At 28.3% G+C, this 20618-nt stretch overlaps 1 protein-coding gene across 6 annotated transcripts in view; it reads right to left on the bottom strand.

The window, feature by feature from the left end:
- nrm (neuromusculin) overlaps positions 1 to 20618 on the bottom strand; it is a 267044-nt gene that overhangs the window by 93512 nt on the left and 152914 nt on the right. For all 6 annotated transcript variants that reach the window (XM_029310733.2, XM_029310734.2, XM_085486117.1 and 3 more), the window contains one exon: positions 11071 to 11260. In XM_029310733.2, coding sequence (XP_029166566.2) covers positions 11071 to 11260 — 190 coding nt within the window. The remainder of the gene's footprint in view (positions 1 to 11070; positions 11261 to 20618) is intronic.

The raw sequence follows: 20618 nt of genomic DNA on the forward strand, positions 1-20618 counted from the left end.
CAATTAATTTTTAATTTCAGACAAAAGCATTTCGCCAAGTATAACATACAAAGTGTCCCATAGGAATATGCTGTAACTAATCAGCTGTCATTTTTTAATGTATGTATAACAAAGGTGCGATTACAATTTGCTCACTCGCTATAATAGGTCGATTTAATTTTTGTATTAATTAATGTTGGCGTTGATAATTATAATATACAGTTTCCATCGATCGCGAACACACGTCGATTGTTTGAGCGCTTTATTAATGACGATCGCGCAGATATTATGCCGGGAATATATGGTTAATGCCGACGCAAGTATAATGACCTCACGTAATGTCAATCTCAAATTGCGATTAACACCGGATAATGAATCGGGCAATCAATGAGATTAATCTGCTCGTTATCCCAACTGAGCAACTGTAATCCATTTACGACGATAAGGTGGCGATGTTATCGTCATTATAACGCACACTATTCGCTTTGATTCTATTTACATATTATCTACACATGTTATATATTTATATACAATGCATATGTATGCATGAACATGCGTATTACATTTTCGATATATTAACGAGGTCTAATAATCATCGAATATGACTGAAATAATTATATAATTTTTATACATAAAGAATTCGGTCAGAATGTTTTTTCCTCAATTTTATAGAGCATTTTCTTCGAATTTTTTTATCAGAAGAAGAATGACGCAAATATGCCACAATACGTCGCAATTAATACAATAGTTTTCGAGATATAGATTTTTAAAAGCTTATATATATATATATAAAACTGTTTAATATAATATATTATAGCATCAATTATACCTGCATTATTTTTTAATCATGAAAATTATTGAATTGTATTTTTCAAATTTTATATATATATATATATTATTTTGTTCAATCTAACCGAATATAATTACGCACACAAAGCGAAGTTATATTATTCTTTGATAATGAAATCTCAAAAATTGCGATGCATGCATTGCGATAATAATTTTATACATGCATTACAATTTTCAAGGTTTTATTATCAAAGAATACCATATAGCTTCGCTTCGTGCACGTAATTATATTTGATTAAACTAAACAAAAAGAAAAAATGTATAAAAAGATACGCATATACAAAATAGTTCTCAAACAATACAATAAAAATTCGGCAAATTAAAATTACGTACATAATAGAAATTCAATAAATTAAAATTATATACATAATAGAAATTTGGGAATTAAAAATTAGTACATAATAGAAATTCGGGAATTAAAATTATGTACATAATAGAAATTTAGCGAACTAAAATTATACATATAATAGAAATTTGGAAAATTAAAATTATGTACAAAATAGAAATTCGGCAAATTAAAATCATGGTCATAGCATTAAGCAACTGTCATTACGAAGATTAACAATTTGACAGTTGTAAAATAAACAATAGAAATGATATCGAAGGAGTACGCAAAGAGCGTACTTGTGTTGTCTATAGTATATTTAAAAAAATTTTAATTTTTAAACATTGATTTCTCAAAAATGATTGGTAAATAGTGCATCATAGTTTTTTCTTAAAAAATCTAAATAAAAATCATATTCTTAAAGGGATGCTGACCATGACTGTTTTACCGACTTTGAGTTCAAGGGCTTTTCTTTTTATTGGCTATATAGATTGAAAAATCCTTCTCCACAATTAAAGTACTGATAATAATGAACGGGGAGCGCTGTAATAAATAAAAGTTAAAAAATTACAGTCTTTTATCGGCCTCTTGCATCAGCTCATAACAATATTTATTTAATACAAAAGTTCTGCAGTTTATTTGTGCACAAAATATGGCGCTCTCAATAGAGATGACATGAATTAAAGAATAATACAGAAAGAATAAAAATGAGATTAAAAGCCTGTATCAAAAGATTCGTACTTGAAGTAATTATGTATGTATATTTGCGTACGGAATCGATGTCGAGGCATAAAACAGCAAAAATTAGTTGCCGGACAGCGCTCCCTATTTATTATTATATGAGTACTTTCATTGTGGAGGATTTTTCAATCTGTATATTCAATAAAAAAAGTGAACCTAACTTAAAATCGGTAAAACAGAACAACGGCAGTATTCCCTTAATACAGCGCTTGAGAAATTCCTTAAATACTCGTGATCAAAACGTGACGGCAGCTTTGTGAGTATTAATGTATAAAGAGATGTGTCGAAGGTCTCGTCATTTATATGTCGTAAATGGCGAGGGCAGATGCACGGAGTCAATGTATATGGGTATATACACATGGGTAGTGCTCGATATTCTGTCAATAGACGTTGAATGTGTTCCATAGACATACATAAGTACGTAAGTCGGTACATTCAACGTCTCTATTGAATCTCGCCGTAACTCGATACAATTTACATCTCCATCAAGTTGATTGCTCACAACCGCCGTTACGTTAAGATACAAAGACACTTCACTAGAACGAGCATTGCGAAAGAACAGTCGAAATAATTTAGATGAGTCTTTTTCTCTTTTCTTTTTCGTAAAATAGCAAGCATACGAGAGTACTTTATTCAAAGTAACGAGGGAAATAGCGATTCTCTTTTAAAACACATTCGATATATATACATACACATCTACTATTTACTATATATAGGATGTAGTAGTAAGTCTGTTCATTTGGATATCTCAGCTATTTTTAGATATACCAAAATATTCTAATTACGAAAATGATGTAGTATCAGAGTCATAATATGTTAATAATAATTTTTCTGGGGTGAAGACATTTCTGATATTTCGGATTTATTATTTTCTTAAATGGAACTACCATAATCTTTTTACATAAATTGATTCCTCGTAATATTTGGCGTAAAAAAATGTTAAAGTAGAATAATTGCATGAAAAATGAATAATTTACGAGATATTTTATTTTGACATAAAATAAGAAAATTTTGTAAGATGTTTTTATTATTTTTCTATAATCTTACATTAATAATTTTCTGCTAAAATATTGAGATAATCAATTGCAAGAAAAACATATTTAACAATTGATTAAATAAAATTGCAATTTGCAACTAATACTATTTTTTTAAATAAGTATTTAAGTATAAGAAATAATAGTAAAAAATAAGGATTAAAAAAGTAAAAATGCAAAATAAAAATATAAAGATATAAAAAACTTATTTTTATTTTAAAAATAAGGATTTAAAAAAGTAAAAATGCAAAATAAAAATATAAAGATATAAAAAACTTATTTTTATTTTAAAAATAAGAATTTAAAAAAGTAAAAATGCAAAATAAAAATATAAAGATATAAAAAACTTATTTTTATTTTAAACATGACAATTTTCCAATTCTAATTTTATATGTGTCTAAAAAACAGAACATTTTGCATTTTTTAAGAGGATGCTGGAGTAACGACCAAACTCCGATAGATTAGCACCACACATATCTAAACATATGCACGTATATCTACAACACATATGCGTGAAAATTTTCTGCACCGTTTTCTTATTTATTAGGCTTCTAAACTTATATCTAAAAGTTTACTCATACTTCTTTATTCAATTTCTAGTTAGAACCTATCTTATTTTGTACGTACAAACAGCAAAACTTTTATATTAAACAATTATTCTTTCGACCTGACGACAAAATTCGATAAAGAAATTTTAGTTTTCAAATTTTTTCTTGTTTTTAACATAAAATCGGTAGGTTCCCACTTTGTTTCTGTACGTACTTTAATCGTGGAAAAGAATTTGTTATTCTATTAACGCAATAAAAACTTCTCGATTGTGGAAAAATATAATCGGTTTAGTCGATAATGTAGACCAATTAGGATCCCCTTGGAAAATGATTCTATTTTGTATTTTCTATTTTAAATAGATTTGGATACCCATTTTGCACATCTCTGTTATATGTGATATATACATAACAATATATTATTCCCCCAAATCCAAATTCAGAATATCGGATTGAAATAATTTTCAATAATATATCACTGTAATGCAGCCGCTTTTATTTCTCGCTTTTCAAATAAAGCGCATCGCGCGTGTGTGACGAATTATTGTTTTTATACAGATCGCGAGTTCTGCGTTGGTATGAGATGCAGGCCAGAACACGCGAGCCAATCGACATTTCGGCGTGTTGTTTGACCGACAGACAGTTTACGGCGTCATTAGCGCATTGTTGGTACGACAATGTGTTAGTTGGACCGCTAATCATGCCGCATGAAACTCCCCTTGCGAGCTCGCGTGTAATTAAGCTATCGACGTTATTGAAGCAGGAGATAGGTATTTTAGGAACGACATCTTCTAATCAAGTCTTTTTTTAAATGCAGGATGTCCCAGACCACCCGTACACACCTTTTCTTTAAAGACTAAGCATTTCAGAGAAAAACCTTTTAGACAAAAATTGTATGGTTTTGAGAGGAACATAAGATGATGCCATTAATTTGACCTTGGAAAATCATTTGAAGGTTACGTGAAGCTCAATTACAATTTCTTAAATGAAACTACCTATTTTTCATTACATATTCTTGTAAGTTAGCTCAACAGCTTTCCAAAACTCTATAATACTAAAGTGTTTTTTCATGGAGTACTCTTTGAGTTATAAAGATTTGAAGCTTTATAACAATTTTTTGACAAAAAATGTAAAATATCTTATAAAACATTTAATTTTCGATAATCATGCCTTAATACTTTTCTGCACAGTATAATAATTGTTCTGCACAGTATAACAATTGTTTGCTATTAATTGCTAGAAATAATATTGTATATAGATATACAGTTTTTTTCAATGATATATTTGCATCAACAAAAATTTATAGAATCGCGTGTGTTTCTAAAATAAATGCATTTTGTATAATATATTATGTAAAATATTAATTAATTTTATTATTGTATAATAAATATATATTTTATACGTTAAAAAAGTTGAGATTATATTGAACTGTGTATGCAATTTATTATTAATTATTTTTTTATATAATAAAATTAATATATTATATTTTATCATAATATATATATATATATATATATATATATATATAATATTAATTCTTTATATCAAATTCATAAGCGTGTTATAAAGAATATTAAATTCACATTTGTTGTTACTTGTTGAAAATATGCAGTTATAGTATATTCTTTATTCTTAGTGAATCTTATAACAAAATCGCATACATACAGTAATGTAATACGACATATATGTAATGTCGAGATTCAAATCCGGATTCCAACTAATCTGGATAATAGCGTACCATATTATAAAATATCTCACAAAGAAAGGACGTATATTTCACATTAACTTTATGAGAGTATATTGTGAATAATATACTGAAGGAGAGCTCTGTCCTCTCTAATTTTGTTGAAACTTTACAACATCGTGTACTTTTATGCCTAAAACACGAATCTGTAAATTAAAATTGTCGCTCTAAAGTAGAAAAAAAATTACAGTATAGGTTCCGTCCTCTCTCTCCTTACGAGAGGCTCCGCTTCCAGAAAATAAAATCTAATAATCTAATCCAAGCCTATTTCTGATTTAAAACTAAAATTTGATTTGAGGTTTTGATTCAAGTTATATCTTCTGGAAATAGAGCTCGTAGGAGGAGAACGGAATTTATTGTGTCCATATAATTTGTCATATATAATTTTAATACATATATATATAAATAATATATACATGTATTTTATATATTATTTTATTTATATATTTTATTCATATATTATACATTTTATATATACATATATAATATTTTATATTATATATATATATATATATATTTTATATATTATATATAATATTTTAAATTTTAATTATAAAAGCATAACAAATGAAGAAATCGACAATTTTAATTTGCAGATGTGACTTATATCGTGTTTTACGCATAAAATATGTATAATATTATTATGCATATAACAAAAAAAATTAATAATTACACACGAATCGTCAACACGATAATAATAGAGCGTAATAATCGTTTGATGTAATAATGGAAATAATGCTCTTGTTTCATCAAATAGAATATTTCAATTAATATAAATATAGTACAAATGTCACACACAAGCACGTGTCAATTAATATAATTAATAAAGTAATTTACTCACGGATGAATAACTCAAGCGGTTCGTAAACGGCGCCATATATTATAAATATTACGTCGTAAAAAAACTTCAATGTTGTATTCAAAAATCCGTTCGTCAAAGTGCAAAATTTGAGAATCTCTTTCTCCTGATTGCTCAATATCGAAGTATTGTTATGCAATAAACTAGGCTCGTAATTTTCGTGAAAATCGCTGGTCGACTGCGACAAGAATCGTGCCGCCATACTGTTATTGTTATATCTTTGATGGTTAGGTTAGGTTTTATTCGCGCGCGAATAAGCTCTCTCGATTCTTGTTCTCGTATTTCATACCGGAACGCGTCGAAAATGTGAAAAGTAACGCGACTGCAAGTGTTTCGAAACTTTTTCTACAAGGACAGAGGTTGGTTTTTTACAGAAAAAATGAGGCCGACGAGGAATTCAGAATACGCCGAGAAGAAGAATAGTCGAAATGTGAGTCGAATTATTTTATTTTTTATTATTTATTGACAAAGATCTAACGATGCCATATTGTGTATTTCACCAGTATATAATTTTTTTACGATATATTCTATTATACTACTACGGTCAGTGTTGTGCTTAGATGATTTAAAAATTAACTAGATAAAGATGAGATTAAAATGTGTAAGTTCAAAGATGATTTTATATATTAAATATATATAGATAAAAGATAAAATTATATATGGCGATTCATCTAGACAATAATTTTTAAATCGCTTATGTAAACACAATTATAAAAAAATGTAAATTATAAATAAAGGTATATAAAAATATACCCATATTTTTATTTATAAATTTTTATCGCTTACTCCTTAAATTCTACTATTTAAGTAATATTTTTATATAATTCTAAACCAAAATTATTTTAGATAATTTAGTGAAAATGATATTTTTTTTAAATCTAAGATGCAGATAATACATATTTTTATTATTTATATAAAGATAAGATGACGCCAAAGTGTCATCTAGATGATCATCTGTATAAATTTATTTAGATAATTGCAAACACTGTGGTACTCATATCGACAAAAAATAATAATTTTCCTTTGAACGCGTGCCACAATTTATGCGTACTGCGATTTTATCTTAAATTACAAATACATTTTATATATATAATTTGCTACGAAATCGAATTGATGAAAGGCGCTTTACGCTTTCATTAAACTGGAGTATTCACTAAATTGAGGTATTGCAATTAAATGGAAATTTTTACGCATGAGTTTGTGTTTATTGCATATATATATATATATATATATGTATAACTTTTCTACATAACAAGCCTGATGGAATAAATGAAGTGTAAATGTATATAATTCACGAATATAATTACTGGATATTAAGCTTCTCTATAACGAACGACGTACAGGAACAGATTTTATCTCAATTAATCTATATAAAGTAAACAAATTTATGCGAATAAAAAGGAAAGCTTAAACGTTCTGCTCTAACAAGCAAAAACTTTAAATAAATTTTACAATATCTATTTTATAATTTTTTAAAAGTAATAATTAATTATTTAGCCACACAGTTTTATCGATAATAATATTTATACACGAACAAGAGAAAAATGTGTATTACAATGTTGTATTGTATAGAATATACATTAATTTAATTATTATGTAATTATATAGAATATACATTAATTTAATTATTATAATACATTAATTTAATTATTGTGTATTTTGTATAACATGAATACGTATATTGTATATCTTAAAAAATCAAGATTATTAAATTTTATATGCAAGTTATACTTAATTAATATTCTATATAATGTAATTAATATAATATACTAATATTTAATACACAGTATACATATAAAATTAATATTTAACATAAACATTAATTTATAATAGAATTACATAATGAATAGATAAAGCCAGAGTATTATTTATTTACTGTTTACGTAACACGTCAGTTTAATCAAGTATTTATTTCCAATTACACAAAACGCGCTATAATTCAAATATCGCGTTTGACAATACCAGCATTGCATTGTAACATTTCATTAAAGGCTTTGAGAGACCTAGAGGGAATATGTTGCAACAGAAATTTAGTGCTTGTCACAGAGAACGCTTTCTCTATGAAAGATCTTTGCCGCAAAATGTATCAAAGAGCCCATAATAGCAAATAGAGAAGCGAGGCTTCTGTGAAATTACTGTATTAAATTGTATTGAACTGTAGTTGAAATTAGAGAAAATTAGTTTGAATACAATAGCATAAAATAATATATCGACAATAAAATATTTTATCTCATAAGTAAAAAAAAAATTAAATAAAAATGTATTAAATAAAATTTATTAAATATTTATTTATTAAATAATAAATATTTATTACATAATTTATTAAATAATTTATTAAATATTTATTAAATATTTATTTATATTAAATAAAAATTTGCCGAAAATGTATTGAATAAATTTACTAAACAAAAGTAACATATCTCTCGGAAGAGAATAAAAAGTACAAATCTGCGAATAAAAACTTCATTTTCTACTTCACGTACGATTTACTGAAAAATTAAAAAGCAAATAATCATATAACAATATTAAGGTTATATTTAAAAAAAATTGCAAAAAAATTTATACACTCGTCAACCGCCTTCTCTTTATATCACTGCAAATGACTTCGTTATTTTTCGACATAGAGAGTGCATATACTGCCAAACAAATGAAATGCATGCCGAATATTTTCTCTCGCGTTATTGTAGGAATTCTCTTATTCTCTCTCCGAACGTTAAAACAATTGTTGCTGCTAATACTTTCGTTCCCACAAAAAAGTGCAGTCACGTGTGTACAAGTGTATAACGAATATTTTCTACCGTATATTGTCGGAATTTTTTTATTCTCTCTTTCTTCCTCTCTTACGTGAAAACTGTTGTTGCCGCTAATACTTTCGTTCCCCACAAAATAAAAAAAAAACCAAGTGTTGCCAAGCCAGAATATGCACGCGAAGCGGAAAAGAAAGAACGATAATGGCTGTTGAAGGGTGCTAATTGAATAGAAGCTTCCGTCTATTAACGGCTAATCTGTGATACGCTTTTCCGTTGATGGTGTTAATCATGTCACTAAATCGAGTAGGTTGCTTGCGCGAAAAATCCCATTGATTACGTAAATGATGAAATTTTCCTATTTTTCTTTCAACTATACATTTAAGAAATATGTAATCAAAAGTTAAAATTGAAATTAAAAATTTAATACTGATAAATTTATTATACTTACATTGTTAAATCATATATTTTTACATTCTTTAAAGTTTGATTAGAAGTAAATAATAATAATATTAAATATAAATAGTAGTAAAAAAACGATTATTATAAATAAACTAAAACAAAGTTTGGATTGACATATGGCTATTATAAAGATTCTATTTTAAATTTTTATAGTAAACATTTCATTAATTAAAACTAAGAAAAAATGAATCCATAAGAAAATTTAAATAATGATTTGGCTGATGTCAATGTAATTGATTAAAGATTAGTCAATATGTTTTTTATTACTATTTTTATTCAATATTATATTATTATTATTATATTTATTATTTTCGTGTTTATTTTACAGATTTTTCTCAACGTTAAATAATTAATTAAATTATTTTTGTTATTAATAACTTTTCTTAAGCATTCTATTGTACATTATATTTTGAAACATTATATAACAATTAGAATTATAACTTATAATAATAGACTAGAATTATAATGCACAATATATGTAATATAGAATTATAATTCTATACTATAGTATAAAACTTTGCCTCGTTATTAAATTAATATTAAATTGTGTATTTAATTATATTCTGACAGTAATATAAATTAATTTATTAATTCTTTGTTTATTGCTGTATCCGCATTTACACGTATTTTGAAAGCATGTTCACAGTGTGTCGATAAATACGACGTGACAATGATTTCGTGTGCTAAAGTAAATAATAACGAATCAATTGTCGAGATAATGGCTAATCGGACATTATTGAGTGTTTGTGATAGTTTCCAAAATCGTGAAAGTTCTTCACGCTCGAAATATGCAAGTTAGGTAACATATTTGTTTAACAAGCAGCACACATTGAAACTGCAAGGCTCACAGTCGACTTTCCCAAATATAGACAGTGTAAACCACAAAACGCAATTACAGGGTGATGAATCTGGACATAATCGTGATAGTTACAATTCTGTGGAAACGCTAAAGGTACCAAAACCGCGCGATAAACAGTTAAAAAAAATAACGCGTCGCTAAATCGCATAAATAGTACTGTTATAGTACTTTTAACGCCGTTTGGAGAAAAGGAAAGAAATTCCGGGAATTTTAACGAGGAGATAATATGTAATACCTTCAGAAATTTTCTAGACTTCTATAAAATTACATTCTCTAAATGAGCATTATGGTAAAAATTGTGTACAAATTTTGAAATTTATGAAACAATCTATAAATAATAAGCTGAAATCAAATTATTTCTATTATTTAATTTATTTTATTTTTATTTAATTATTTATTAATTTTATTTAATTTTATTTAAGAATCAAATGTAAAATAAAGAATAAGTAAAAAAAATTTTAAATAAGTTTAGACATTATATTTATTAGTAGTTAAATTTTTAAATCGCTAGTAGAAAAATCAAAAAGTAAATTTAATCGACCAATTTGTGCTAGTATTGGTCAATTAAATTTATTTCTTTATTATTCATCAGTTTAAAACTATATATAGTTTTGATCCCACTTTGGGCTACCTTCAGTAAATATATAAAAAAATAGAAACAAAAAACTAAAAATTTTTTTACTTGCATTTTTTTATTCGCTTTTAGTTTTGCATTACAATGATAATGTAGGTACTGGAAGGTAATTTTGATAAATTCATATCGCAACGCGCGCCACAGACGAAGCATATCGAGAAATTTATCATCCCGCTTTCTTTAAAATATGCAAGAGAGAGAGAGAGAGAGAGTCGCTCAATTAACTCAAGTTCGCGAGCGGAAAGCATCGCTTGCCATTATGCATTCACAGTCAATGTAATACTTTAATTACCTGGCAGCGATGTCGTTACTGCCGCGTATAATTCCGGCGTCCTCGCTGAAAATGAAAATCCTCGTGGGTCCGCGGTACCACTTGATGCTGTGCAGACCCTCGCATTGCGGTGATTTCAGGACGCAGGGCAACAGAGCTTCCGTATCGAGTTCGACGTACTTTTCGCTTTTCAGCCACGGCTCGCCGCTACCTGGAAATAACAGACACGCGGTGATTTTAATGGCAATTTATAGAATCTCTCTCGCGTAATCGGGCTCGCGGAATCGAGGCTCCCAATATCGATAACGTGCTCAACGAAAATGTAATCAAGAAATAAATTGCTTTATCGCGCGATTCCAAAGATACACGCGATCGAATTAAAGAGCTCTCGCAATCTTGTATTTCGCGTACTGCAAATATTAAAATAAATTATTAATTCTAAATTATTATTATTATTATTATTCAAATTAGAATTTCAAGTAAGAGATTATTTCAATTTTCAAGTCTTGGTTAGTACACCGAGAATAATACGTTGCCTTGTGCACGGTTTATTTTCAACATCCGCGTTTGGCTCTTTACGCCTTCTTGTGATTTAGGATTTATATTATTATTATTATTAATATTAATTTTTTATCATTATATAATACTTTAATATTAAAGTCTGTTATTATTTATTGCGTCTCTTTTTATTAATATTAATTTTTTATTATTTATCTCTTTCCCTTTTGTTCCTCGTTAAGCAAAAATGTATCCCATTCGGAACTGTTAAATTATTGTTGAAATTCTTGTTAAAAGGGAGAGAATTAATATCTATATTAATTGCATCAAAAAAATTGTATTGTCGTATTAAAGCGTATCCTCTAAAATTAAGAATATATTCCTTGATAGTAATAAACAGTTTTTTATATACGAACAGTTGACGTAATATGGTGATATGGCAGCAATGTATATATGATTATACAAAATGTCTGATGATAATCCGATGTGCGGGTAAAGCAGGTTAAACCGAGTAGGAAAGTCCTTTATCGTTTTGCGATTTTCGCAATAATTAATGAGAAATTAATTAAAAAGATCGACCAATCCGCGCGAATATAAGCGACATCCCACCGTTACACGGATGCTAGGCGCAGTACATAATTAAACTTGATTATTAATCCCAACACTTTGTCGCACGCATAGTAACATCGGGCTTTTCGTCGCGCGCTTATCCTCGCGCGGATTGGTCGATCTTTTTCAATTAATTTCTCATTAATTATTGCGAAGATTGCAAAATGGTAGAAAGTTTTTCTACTCGGTTTAACCCGCTCTGCCTGCACATGATAAGTAGGATGATTATTACTGGATATTCTGTTGCAACTTATAATGCTGGTTTTAATTTATTAGAAGAATGGATAAAGGTAATAAGTTAATTGTTTCGCAAAAAGAAGATGCGAGCGATTTAAGAGAAGTGTTTCACAAATAAGTAACGTGTAATCTAACATAACCTAATTTAACTGTTCAGGATCTTAGTTTCATGCCTTGTATTAATTCTATATTAGATAATACATCCCAGATAGCACCATGTCTAAAATGCACACATAAGTCATCATTAAGAAATCTTTAAGACATCTTTAAGAAATCTTATGATATGATATCCCAAAGACATCTTGAAAACATCTTAAAGATGTCTTATGGGTGCATTTTGGACATGGTGCTATCTGGGATATGTCTAGGAATTTTAATGGTTTTTGTGTGGGCTGTTGGGGGCCGATCTTTTTTATGTAATTTCTCATTAATTATTGCGAAGATTGCAAAATGGTAGAGAATTTTCCTACTCGGTTTAACCCGCTCTGCCTGCACATGATAAGTAGGATGATTATTACTGGATATCCTGTTGCAACTTATAATGCTGGTTTTAATTTATTAGAAGAATGGATAAAGGTAATAAGTTAATTGTTTCGCAAAAAGAAGATACGAGCGATTTAAGAGAAGTGTTTCACGAATAAGTAACGTGTAATCTAACATAACCTAATTTCACTGTTCAGGATCTTAGTTTCATGCCTTGTATTAATTCTATATTGGATAATACATATGTCTAGGAATTTTAATGGTTTTTATGTGGGCTGTTGGGGGCCGATCTTTTTCAATTAATTTCTCATTAATTATTGCGAAGATTGCAAAATGGTAGAAAGTTTTTCTACTCGGTTTAACCCGCTCTGCCTGCACATGATAAGTAAGATGATTATTACTGGATATCCTGTTGCAACTTATAATGCTGGTTTATATTATTAGAAGAATGGATAAAGGTAATAAGTTAATTGTTTCGCAAAAAGAAGATGCGAGCGATTTAAGAGAAGTGTTTCACGAATAAGTAACGTGTAATCTAACATAACCTAATTTAACTGTTCAGGATCTTAGTTTCATGCCTTGTATTAATTCTATATTGGATAATACATATGTCTAGGAATTTTAATGGTTTTTATGTGGGCTGTTGGGGGCCGATCTTTTTCAATTAATTTCTCATTAATTATTGCGAAGATTGCAAAATGGTAGAGAACTTTCCTACTCGGTTTAACCCGCTCTGCCTGCACATGATAAGTAGGATGATTATTACTGGATATCCTGTTGCAACTTATAATGCTGGTTGTAGTTTATTAGAAGAATGGAGAAAGTTAATAAATTAATTGCTTCGCAAAAAGAAGATGCGAGCGATTTATAAGAAGTGTTATTTAAGGAAAGTGTTATTTCACGGATAAGTTGACGTGTAATCTAATATAACCTAATTTAATAGTTTATCCTAGTATCATGCCTTGTACTGATTCTATATATAATATTCCAGATAGCATCATGTGCAAAATGCACCCATAAGACATCTTTAAGATGTTTTTAAGATGTCTTTAAGATATCATATAAGATTTCTTAAAGGCGTCTTAAAGATTTATTAATGGATGTCTTATTAGTGCATTTTGAAAATGGTGCTATCTGAGATATCTGTTTTTTATGGACTGTAAAATATAATGAACTCTTTTGTTCATGTGAAAACATAAAAATCCCACTTGTCTACATTTTTATAAATTAAGAATGTCTGATACTAAGTCTTTAGGGAATTTTCCTCTTAAGATAAGAGAATTCTTTTGGCGTTTATTTTAGAAACAGGATATTTAAAAAATAAATATGATATCCTTCAAATGAGAATATAATTATTTTAGTATGACAATTAATATCCTAAAAGAGAAGAAAGATTTAGTTTCAGCGAACGCACGAGATATATACGCAGTAAATCGCTTCAGTAAGAATCGGATAGCTGAAGCTGTATAAATATTACGTCTAAGTGCAGAATATAATGGAGCAAACGTCGGGGGGAATCGCATTACAGTTTCTTTCCATTTCTTCTGGCATGTGTGAGAAGTTTGTTTAGCCGCTCTCAACTCGGATATTATAGGATGACTCTTCATTCGTTTACTCTGCTTCAAAATGTTTCTTGGAAAGGGGAAATCCATCTCCGCACTTTGTACAAAAGTTACAAAGAATGGATTGCGCTCTTTTTTTCTCTCTTACTCGAAATACATTCCTCGTTACTCGTGACTTTTGCGAAAGCGGTTGTGTGTCGTTAACGTCGACATACCGGATTGAATCGTAAAAACGTTGCGAGAGAGAAAGACTCGCGTTTTACATTAGCGATATTAAGCTACATAGAGAGTCTCTCAGACTAACACCATTGTAATATGAGGGAAAAATCACGACATGAAAGAAAAATAAACTCCATTTTTTGCCGTTTAATCCTCAAAAGGCAAATTATTGATTTAGCATGTAATATAGTTTTTCTAAAAGATCTTATTACTTATTATACGGTGAGAATGTAAATTGAAAGAAGGATAAATATTATACAGGATGTTTCTAAATAAGTGCGAAACATTTTAGATGATATTTTGTCATAAATTAAGAGGGTTTTTTTGTAAACATATACTTTGATATTTCTCCTTGAGGAATTACATTTTTTTCAAAAGGGAAGATAAAAATTAGATTTTTACTTTTTTCCTTGACAACTATTGATTTTACGAAAGAAATAAAAAAAATAAAAAAGTTTCTAAGTGAATCAAGTTTTGTAAAGCATATTTTTAGATAATCACGTTCCGGTTGGTTAAAAGGTTCTACTAAAAATTGTATAATATAATAAAAGCTGTTAGTTTCATCCCCTTATAACGATATGAGAAAATAAAAAAAATTATTAATAAATATTTTTTACTAAGTGAAAAATATCGAGCAAATTTTATTTTTTTAAATTAATAAAAAATAAAAAATTAGTAAATAAAAATTTACAGCTCGTATAAAATTAAATAAAGTAGAACGTACATAAACAGGCCAACTTAAAAACGAGCAAATTATTTAGGTGTACAAATAATTAATTTATTGACATAAATAAAATAAATATATATTTATTTTTTTAACTTAAAAATCTAATTTTTATAGGGAGTGTATATTTATATAAAAAACCACCTTAATTTTCGAAGAATTATTTCCTAAAGTTTTTGCTTATTCAGAAACACTCTGTACATTTGAAAGAAAAAGAGAAAAAGAAAGGAAAATAAAGACAGAGATACTATTTCCTCCTTCTTAGACATCTCGGAACGAACATAATTCAGCAAACTTCCTGTTGGAGGCTTAATTTTTCTTTCTAATAGACTTAAAATTTCCTTTGTTTGCCGATCTATCACGTCGTCCAATTTATTTCAGCCTTTCGATATTTTTAAAATTCCCTATCTTTCATGTTCCATTTCTTTTTTTTTAATTATGCTTGTCCAAAAAACACGCGGGAACAAACCGAAATAAAAAAATTTTGTTATCTTACTTTAGGTAAAGAGAGGAAGATATGGGATAACGCATTCATAATAACTATTCATATATCAGTCGCAAGAGATCGAGAGAAACGTATTCAAACGCGGAAGGATTACGATTTATGGGCTTTGCACGAATATCTACAAACAGTGATTTATCGGCCGTACACGGACGTGTCCATCACTGTCGATTGAATTTCTGCGGCCTTATAGTACAGTTTAAGAGATTTCGGCTTTATTTAGGTATTCGCAGCTGCCGCGATTCGCTGAAAAATTTGACCCGGAAATTTGCACCAGATTAATCGCGCGTATATCTGCGCGTCATTTATATTCCATCTTTATCCCGCTACACCGGGATTCCAGCGAAATTTTTTGCATTAACGTAGGTATGCGGAGATGGCGCAAATTTATGAATATTACATAGAATGATTGACTGAACTTCTCTTCGCGATGTTACGTGATATTGCATTAGAAAAGAAATGTGAAAAAAAAATGAAACACAAGGAAATTTTAAATGCGTAGTCTTTTTAAGCTAGCTTTAGACAATTTATCTAGTTTACGATAAGATTCAAGAAATTTATTTATAATTTTGTATATCGTATATTTCAATCTAAAGTTAATTTTGGTAATAATTTGAAAATTCCACGAAATAATTATTGAAATTTCAAAATTCTCGCAAAATATAGTTTATGAGAGAGATACATTCGCGCATGTTGTATTGTAAATAATAAATATTTTATCTTGATTTCTATCACTGTTTTGGATATTTTGTAATTTGATTATAATCAAATTAATTTCTTATTTGTTTAAAATTGAAAGCTGCAATTAAATATTAAAAGAGTCAATTTGTCAAACATTTTATTTATATTGAATATATATAATATATACATAAATATATTTCAAATTGCTTTACAGGATAAAATTATAAATGATGACACATTCGCGCATGTTATTAATAATAAATCTTTTATTTTTATTTCTTTTTTGAATATTTTATAATTTAATCTTGTTGTATAAAAATACTTAGATACCAATAAATTTTTCATTTGTTTAAAATTAAATGCTGCAATTAAATTGAAAGGTTCAATTTGTCTCCGTACTATTTTGAAATCTTCACCAAAACACGACAATATATATTTATACGCCAAACACACGTATTTTGATTTTGAAAATGCAGTTAAAACATCAGCGATGAAAATGTCGTTTATTGTTCTATTTAATGTCGCTAATTAGTAGAATAGAGCTCGTAGTTAAATTTTGCTACGTATGCATTAAGTTTTTACGCGCACAGAAACGGGCTGTAACAATGATAATTATTACACTTGATAGTTTCCCGTCGGTTTCCGAAACTTCTTGCACGAAGGAAACCACGCAAGTACGACAGTGCGAAATAGTACACGTGCACTTTGTCGTCTTCCGTCGTCGTCTTCGTCTTCGTTAAGTAACGACTGGGTAACTAAATGTTAATGTAACGCGCTCCTTCAAAATATTGACAGGACATTTAACAGGACCTTTGCGATTTTAATTTGCTGAAATATTTTTCTGAAGTAAATTATATAAAGCTTGGAATATACTGCTGTTATATAAAGCTTGGAAAAAATAATATAGAAATGGCAAAAATTACATCGTGTGATTATATTGATATATGTACGTCACAAATTAGACAAACGGGGGATGGGGATTTTTTTTCAGAATTAATTTTGCCATATTCCTGCAACGAGATGTAACAAACGCGAAGGCCGGAGGCTTTATTTTTCCAAGGATTTATATATTTTTTGTTTTGTTTTACGTATTATTTTACGATGGAAAATGTCATGTTTTTTCTAAGAGACGTGTTGTGTTTTTTCTACAATTTGTCAAATTGGATTCCGTTAGGTTTTGTTTTATTCTTGACACCATACACACATGAAAGTCCACAGAATTTTTTCAGAAGGGGGAGCATGCTTAAACATTTTTTGTTCTTTCTTAGTTTTTTAATTTAATATTTATATATATTATTTTTTATATTAAATATGCAAAAATAAATTCCAATGTTTATTCAAAAGGAGAGCAAATACTTAATCTTTTTAATGTTCCATTTATTTGTAAATAATTTTATATTATAAATAATTATTTATAAATAAATATATATATATATTTATTTATTTATAAACAATTATTTATAATATAAAATTATTTACAAATAAATATATATATATATATATATATTTATTTATTTATTTATACACATATTTAGAAGGATTGAAAGTTATATGAATTGTTTTCTATTCTGCGTAAATATTGGAGGAAATTTTCTCTCCTTTTTTTCAGAAGGGGGAGCATGCTTGAACATTTTTTGTTTTTTCTTAGTTTTTTAAATTTAATTTTGTATAATTTTTATATTAAATATGCAAAAATAAATTCCAATGTTTATTCAAAAGGAGAGCAAATACTTAATCTTTTTAATGTTCCATTTATTTGTAAATAATTTTATATTATAAATAATTATTTATAAATAAATATATATTTATTTATAAATAATTATTTATAATATAAAATTATTTACAAATAAATATATATATATATATATATATATTTATTTATTTATTTATTTAGACACACATTTAGAAGGATTGAAAATTATGAATTGTTTTCTATTCTGCGTAAATATTGGAGGGGACAAACGACGACTGCGAATCAGTTTGCATGTAATTACATCGATTATCGTGGCATCTTAACGCTTCAGCAGCCGCGTTTAATGCCGTTAATGCTATGCTTCATGATTGAACGATTGGTCACCGACCATTGAAATCCATCCGGTTGGAATTGTGTCCCATTTTGACGTTGTTCGACCGCGTCGCGCATGCGATTACGGAAAATTATACAATACGTCAACGTCGACTTTCCATAATTCTACGCGACTATCTCGATTTTCTATTAAAAAAAAAAATGACAAAAATTTATATACTCGCGCCTAGAGGCTTCGCTCGACGTATGGTTACTCGATGACTGCGAGTTTACAATCCAAAAGTCCGTGAAATTGGTAGCGTTTCGAGATGTCGACACGGTTCCGGAGACATTAAAATGTAAAGTGAGCGCTCTATGCTGCGAAATGAGCGCCGTTGCAGAAGAGCACGTGCAGATAACGACGTTCTATCGCGGAGGCAGAAAAAAGTTATCGACCCCGGATGCTCCGACGCGTGCTTAACCCATTTCGAAATTATACAAATTGCAGCTTGCATTAGCATAGAGGTGAACGGGAGGTAGGCCCGGACGGGAATTAAGCCAAGATTTCATCGTGTCGCGATGAACAAATGACGCGCATATAAATATATTGGGTAGATTATTTATGGAGTAGGAAACACAGTAGGTTTTCTTGTTAAAAACAAGGTCCCCGTTAAAATTTTTGTGTTAGATATTTAACACATTCATGTGTTAATTTCACATATTGCATGCTGTTGTGTTGATTGAATTTATGGGAATCCTTCAGCAAATGACAAATTCCGACAAAATAGCAGCACACATACCTAACGAAAACATATGCACTAATCGTATTTCTAATTACACATTTTTATTAGACTTCTAATCCAGATTTAGAGGATAACAGTGCTTTCTTTCGTGTTTCCTAATACTAGGAAAGGTGCTTTTTTATTCGTACAAAGTGTATATGGTTTGTATAAAGCATTATATTATGATGAAGTTAGGTTGACAGTTTGTCTGCAATTCGAAATGTCATATCGAGATAAAAATAGCGTAAGGAAAATTGTTATTTTTCATTTTTTATATAAAATCGAGATTCCCTGGAACTACTAATGCATATATTGTCATTGTAGAGAAGCATTTTATATTCTGAATAATTAATGCATAGGAATCAAAATATAGATGTGCATCAATTTTTAATTTTACATAATAGATATATTCTGTTTTATTATTGACAAGATTTATCTGTTAAAATTTACAGGAAAAAATGTTGATTTTTTATTTTATAATATAAGTGGGGATGATAAAATCTAAAATTAACATAGTTTTAGTTAATTTTTACATTAAAACTATGTTAATTTTACGCAAAATTTATTTTAAATTATTTGAAGTTTTGCATTTATTTTGTGTTAAAATATTAACACAAAATATTTGTATCTCTATTTGACATATCCACATTATGTTAAATTAACACAAAAAATTCTGTGGATTGTTTGGGGCATGTGATATCTGTTCTATTTTAACACAAATTTTTCAACTGTATATTTATGACGCATATTGTATACAAGTTATCGTCTAATAAGATATCTAAACATCGATCTGGTTGATGAATATACATAGCCGATTTACAAAAATAATAATTTCGCGAATCTTGACTGCAAAAGCACAAATAAATTAGAAAATGTCTCAATCTAAATATTGTTGTGTCAAATTAACATGTTGCGTCTGACGCTTAAAACATCTATTTGGTTGACAAATAAAAATAAATAATTTGACAAATTCTTGGTTCCAAAGAAGAAAATGTTACGATTGAAATATTACGTCTAAATAAAACATCTAAAATGTGGGACAAATATCCGAGCTATGTATAAACGCAACTATTCCGAATCTTAGTTTTAAACAAAAATGTAATTAGAAACTGTCGCGATCAAAATGTTATTCAATTCGCAATATAATATATAATTAAAAATTGTACTGATTTTAAGAATTTCCCACTTATTTTTGGAATCATTTATTTTAAAATAGAAGTTAAAAGCAAAGATAAAATTAATTAAGCTCTCGGTAAAAAATTTTTTA

This window comes from Nylanderia fulva, unplaced genomic scaffold (genome assembly GCF_048542155.1).
Source record: "Nylanderia fulva isolate GAGA-0341 unplaced genomic scaffold, ASM4854215v1 Scaffold11, whole genome shotgun sequence".
NCBI lineage: Eukaryota > Metazoa > Arthropoda > Insecta > Hymenoptera > Formicidae > Nylanderia > Nylanderia fulva.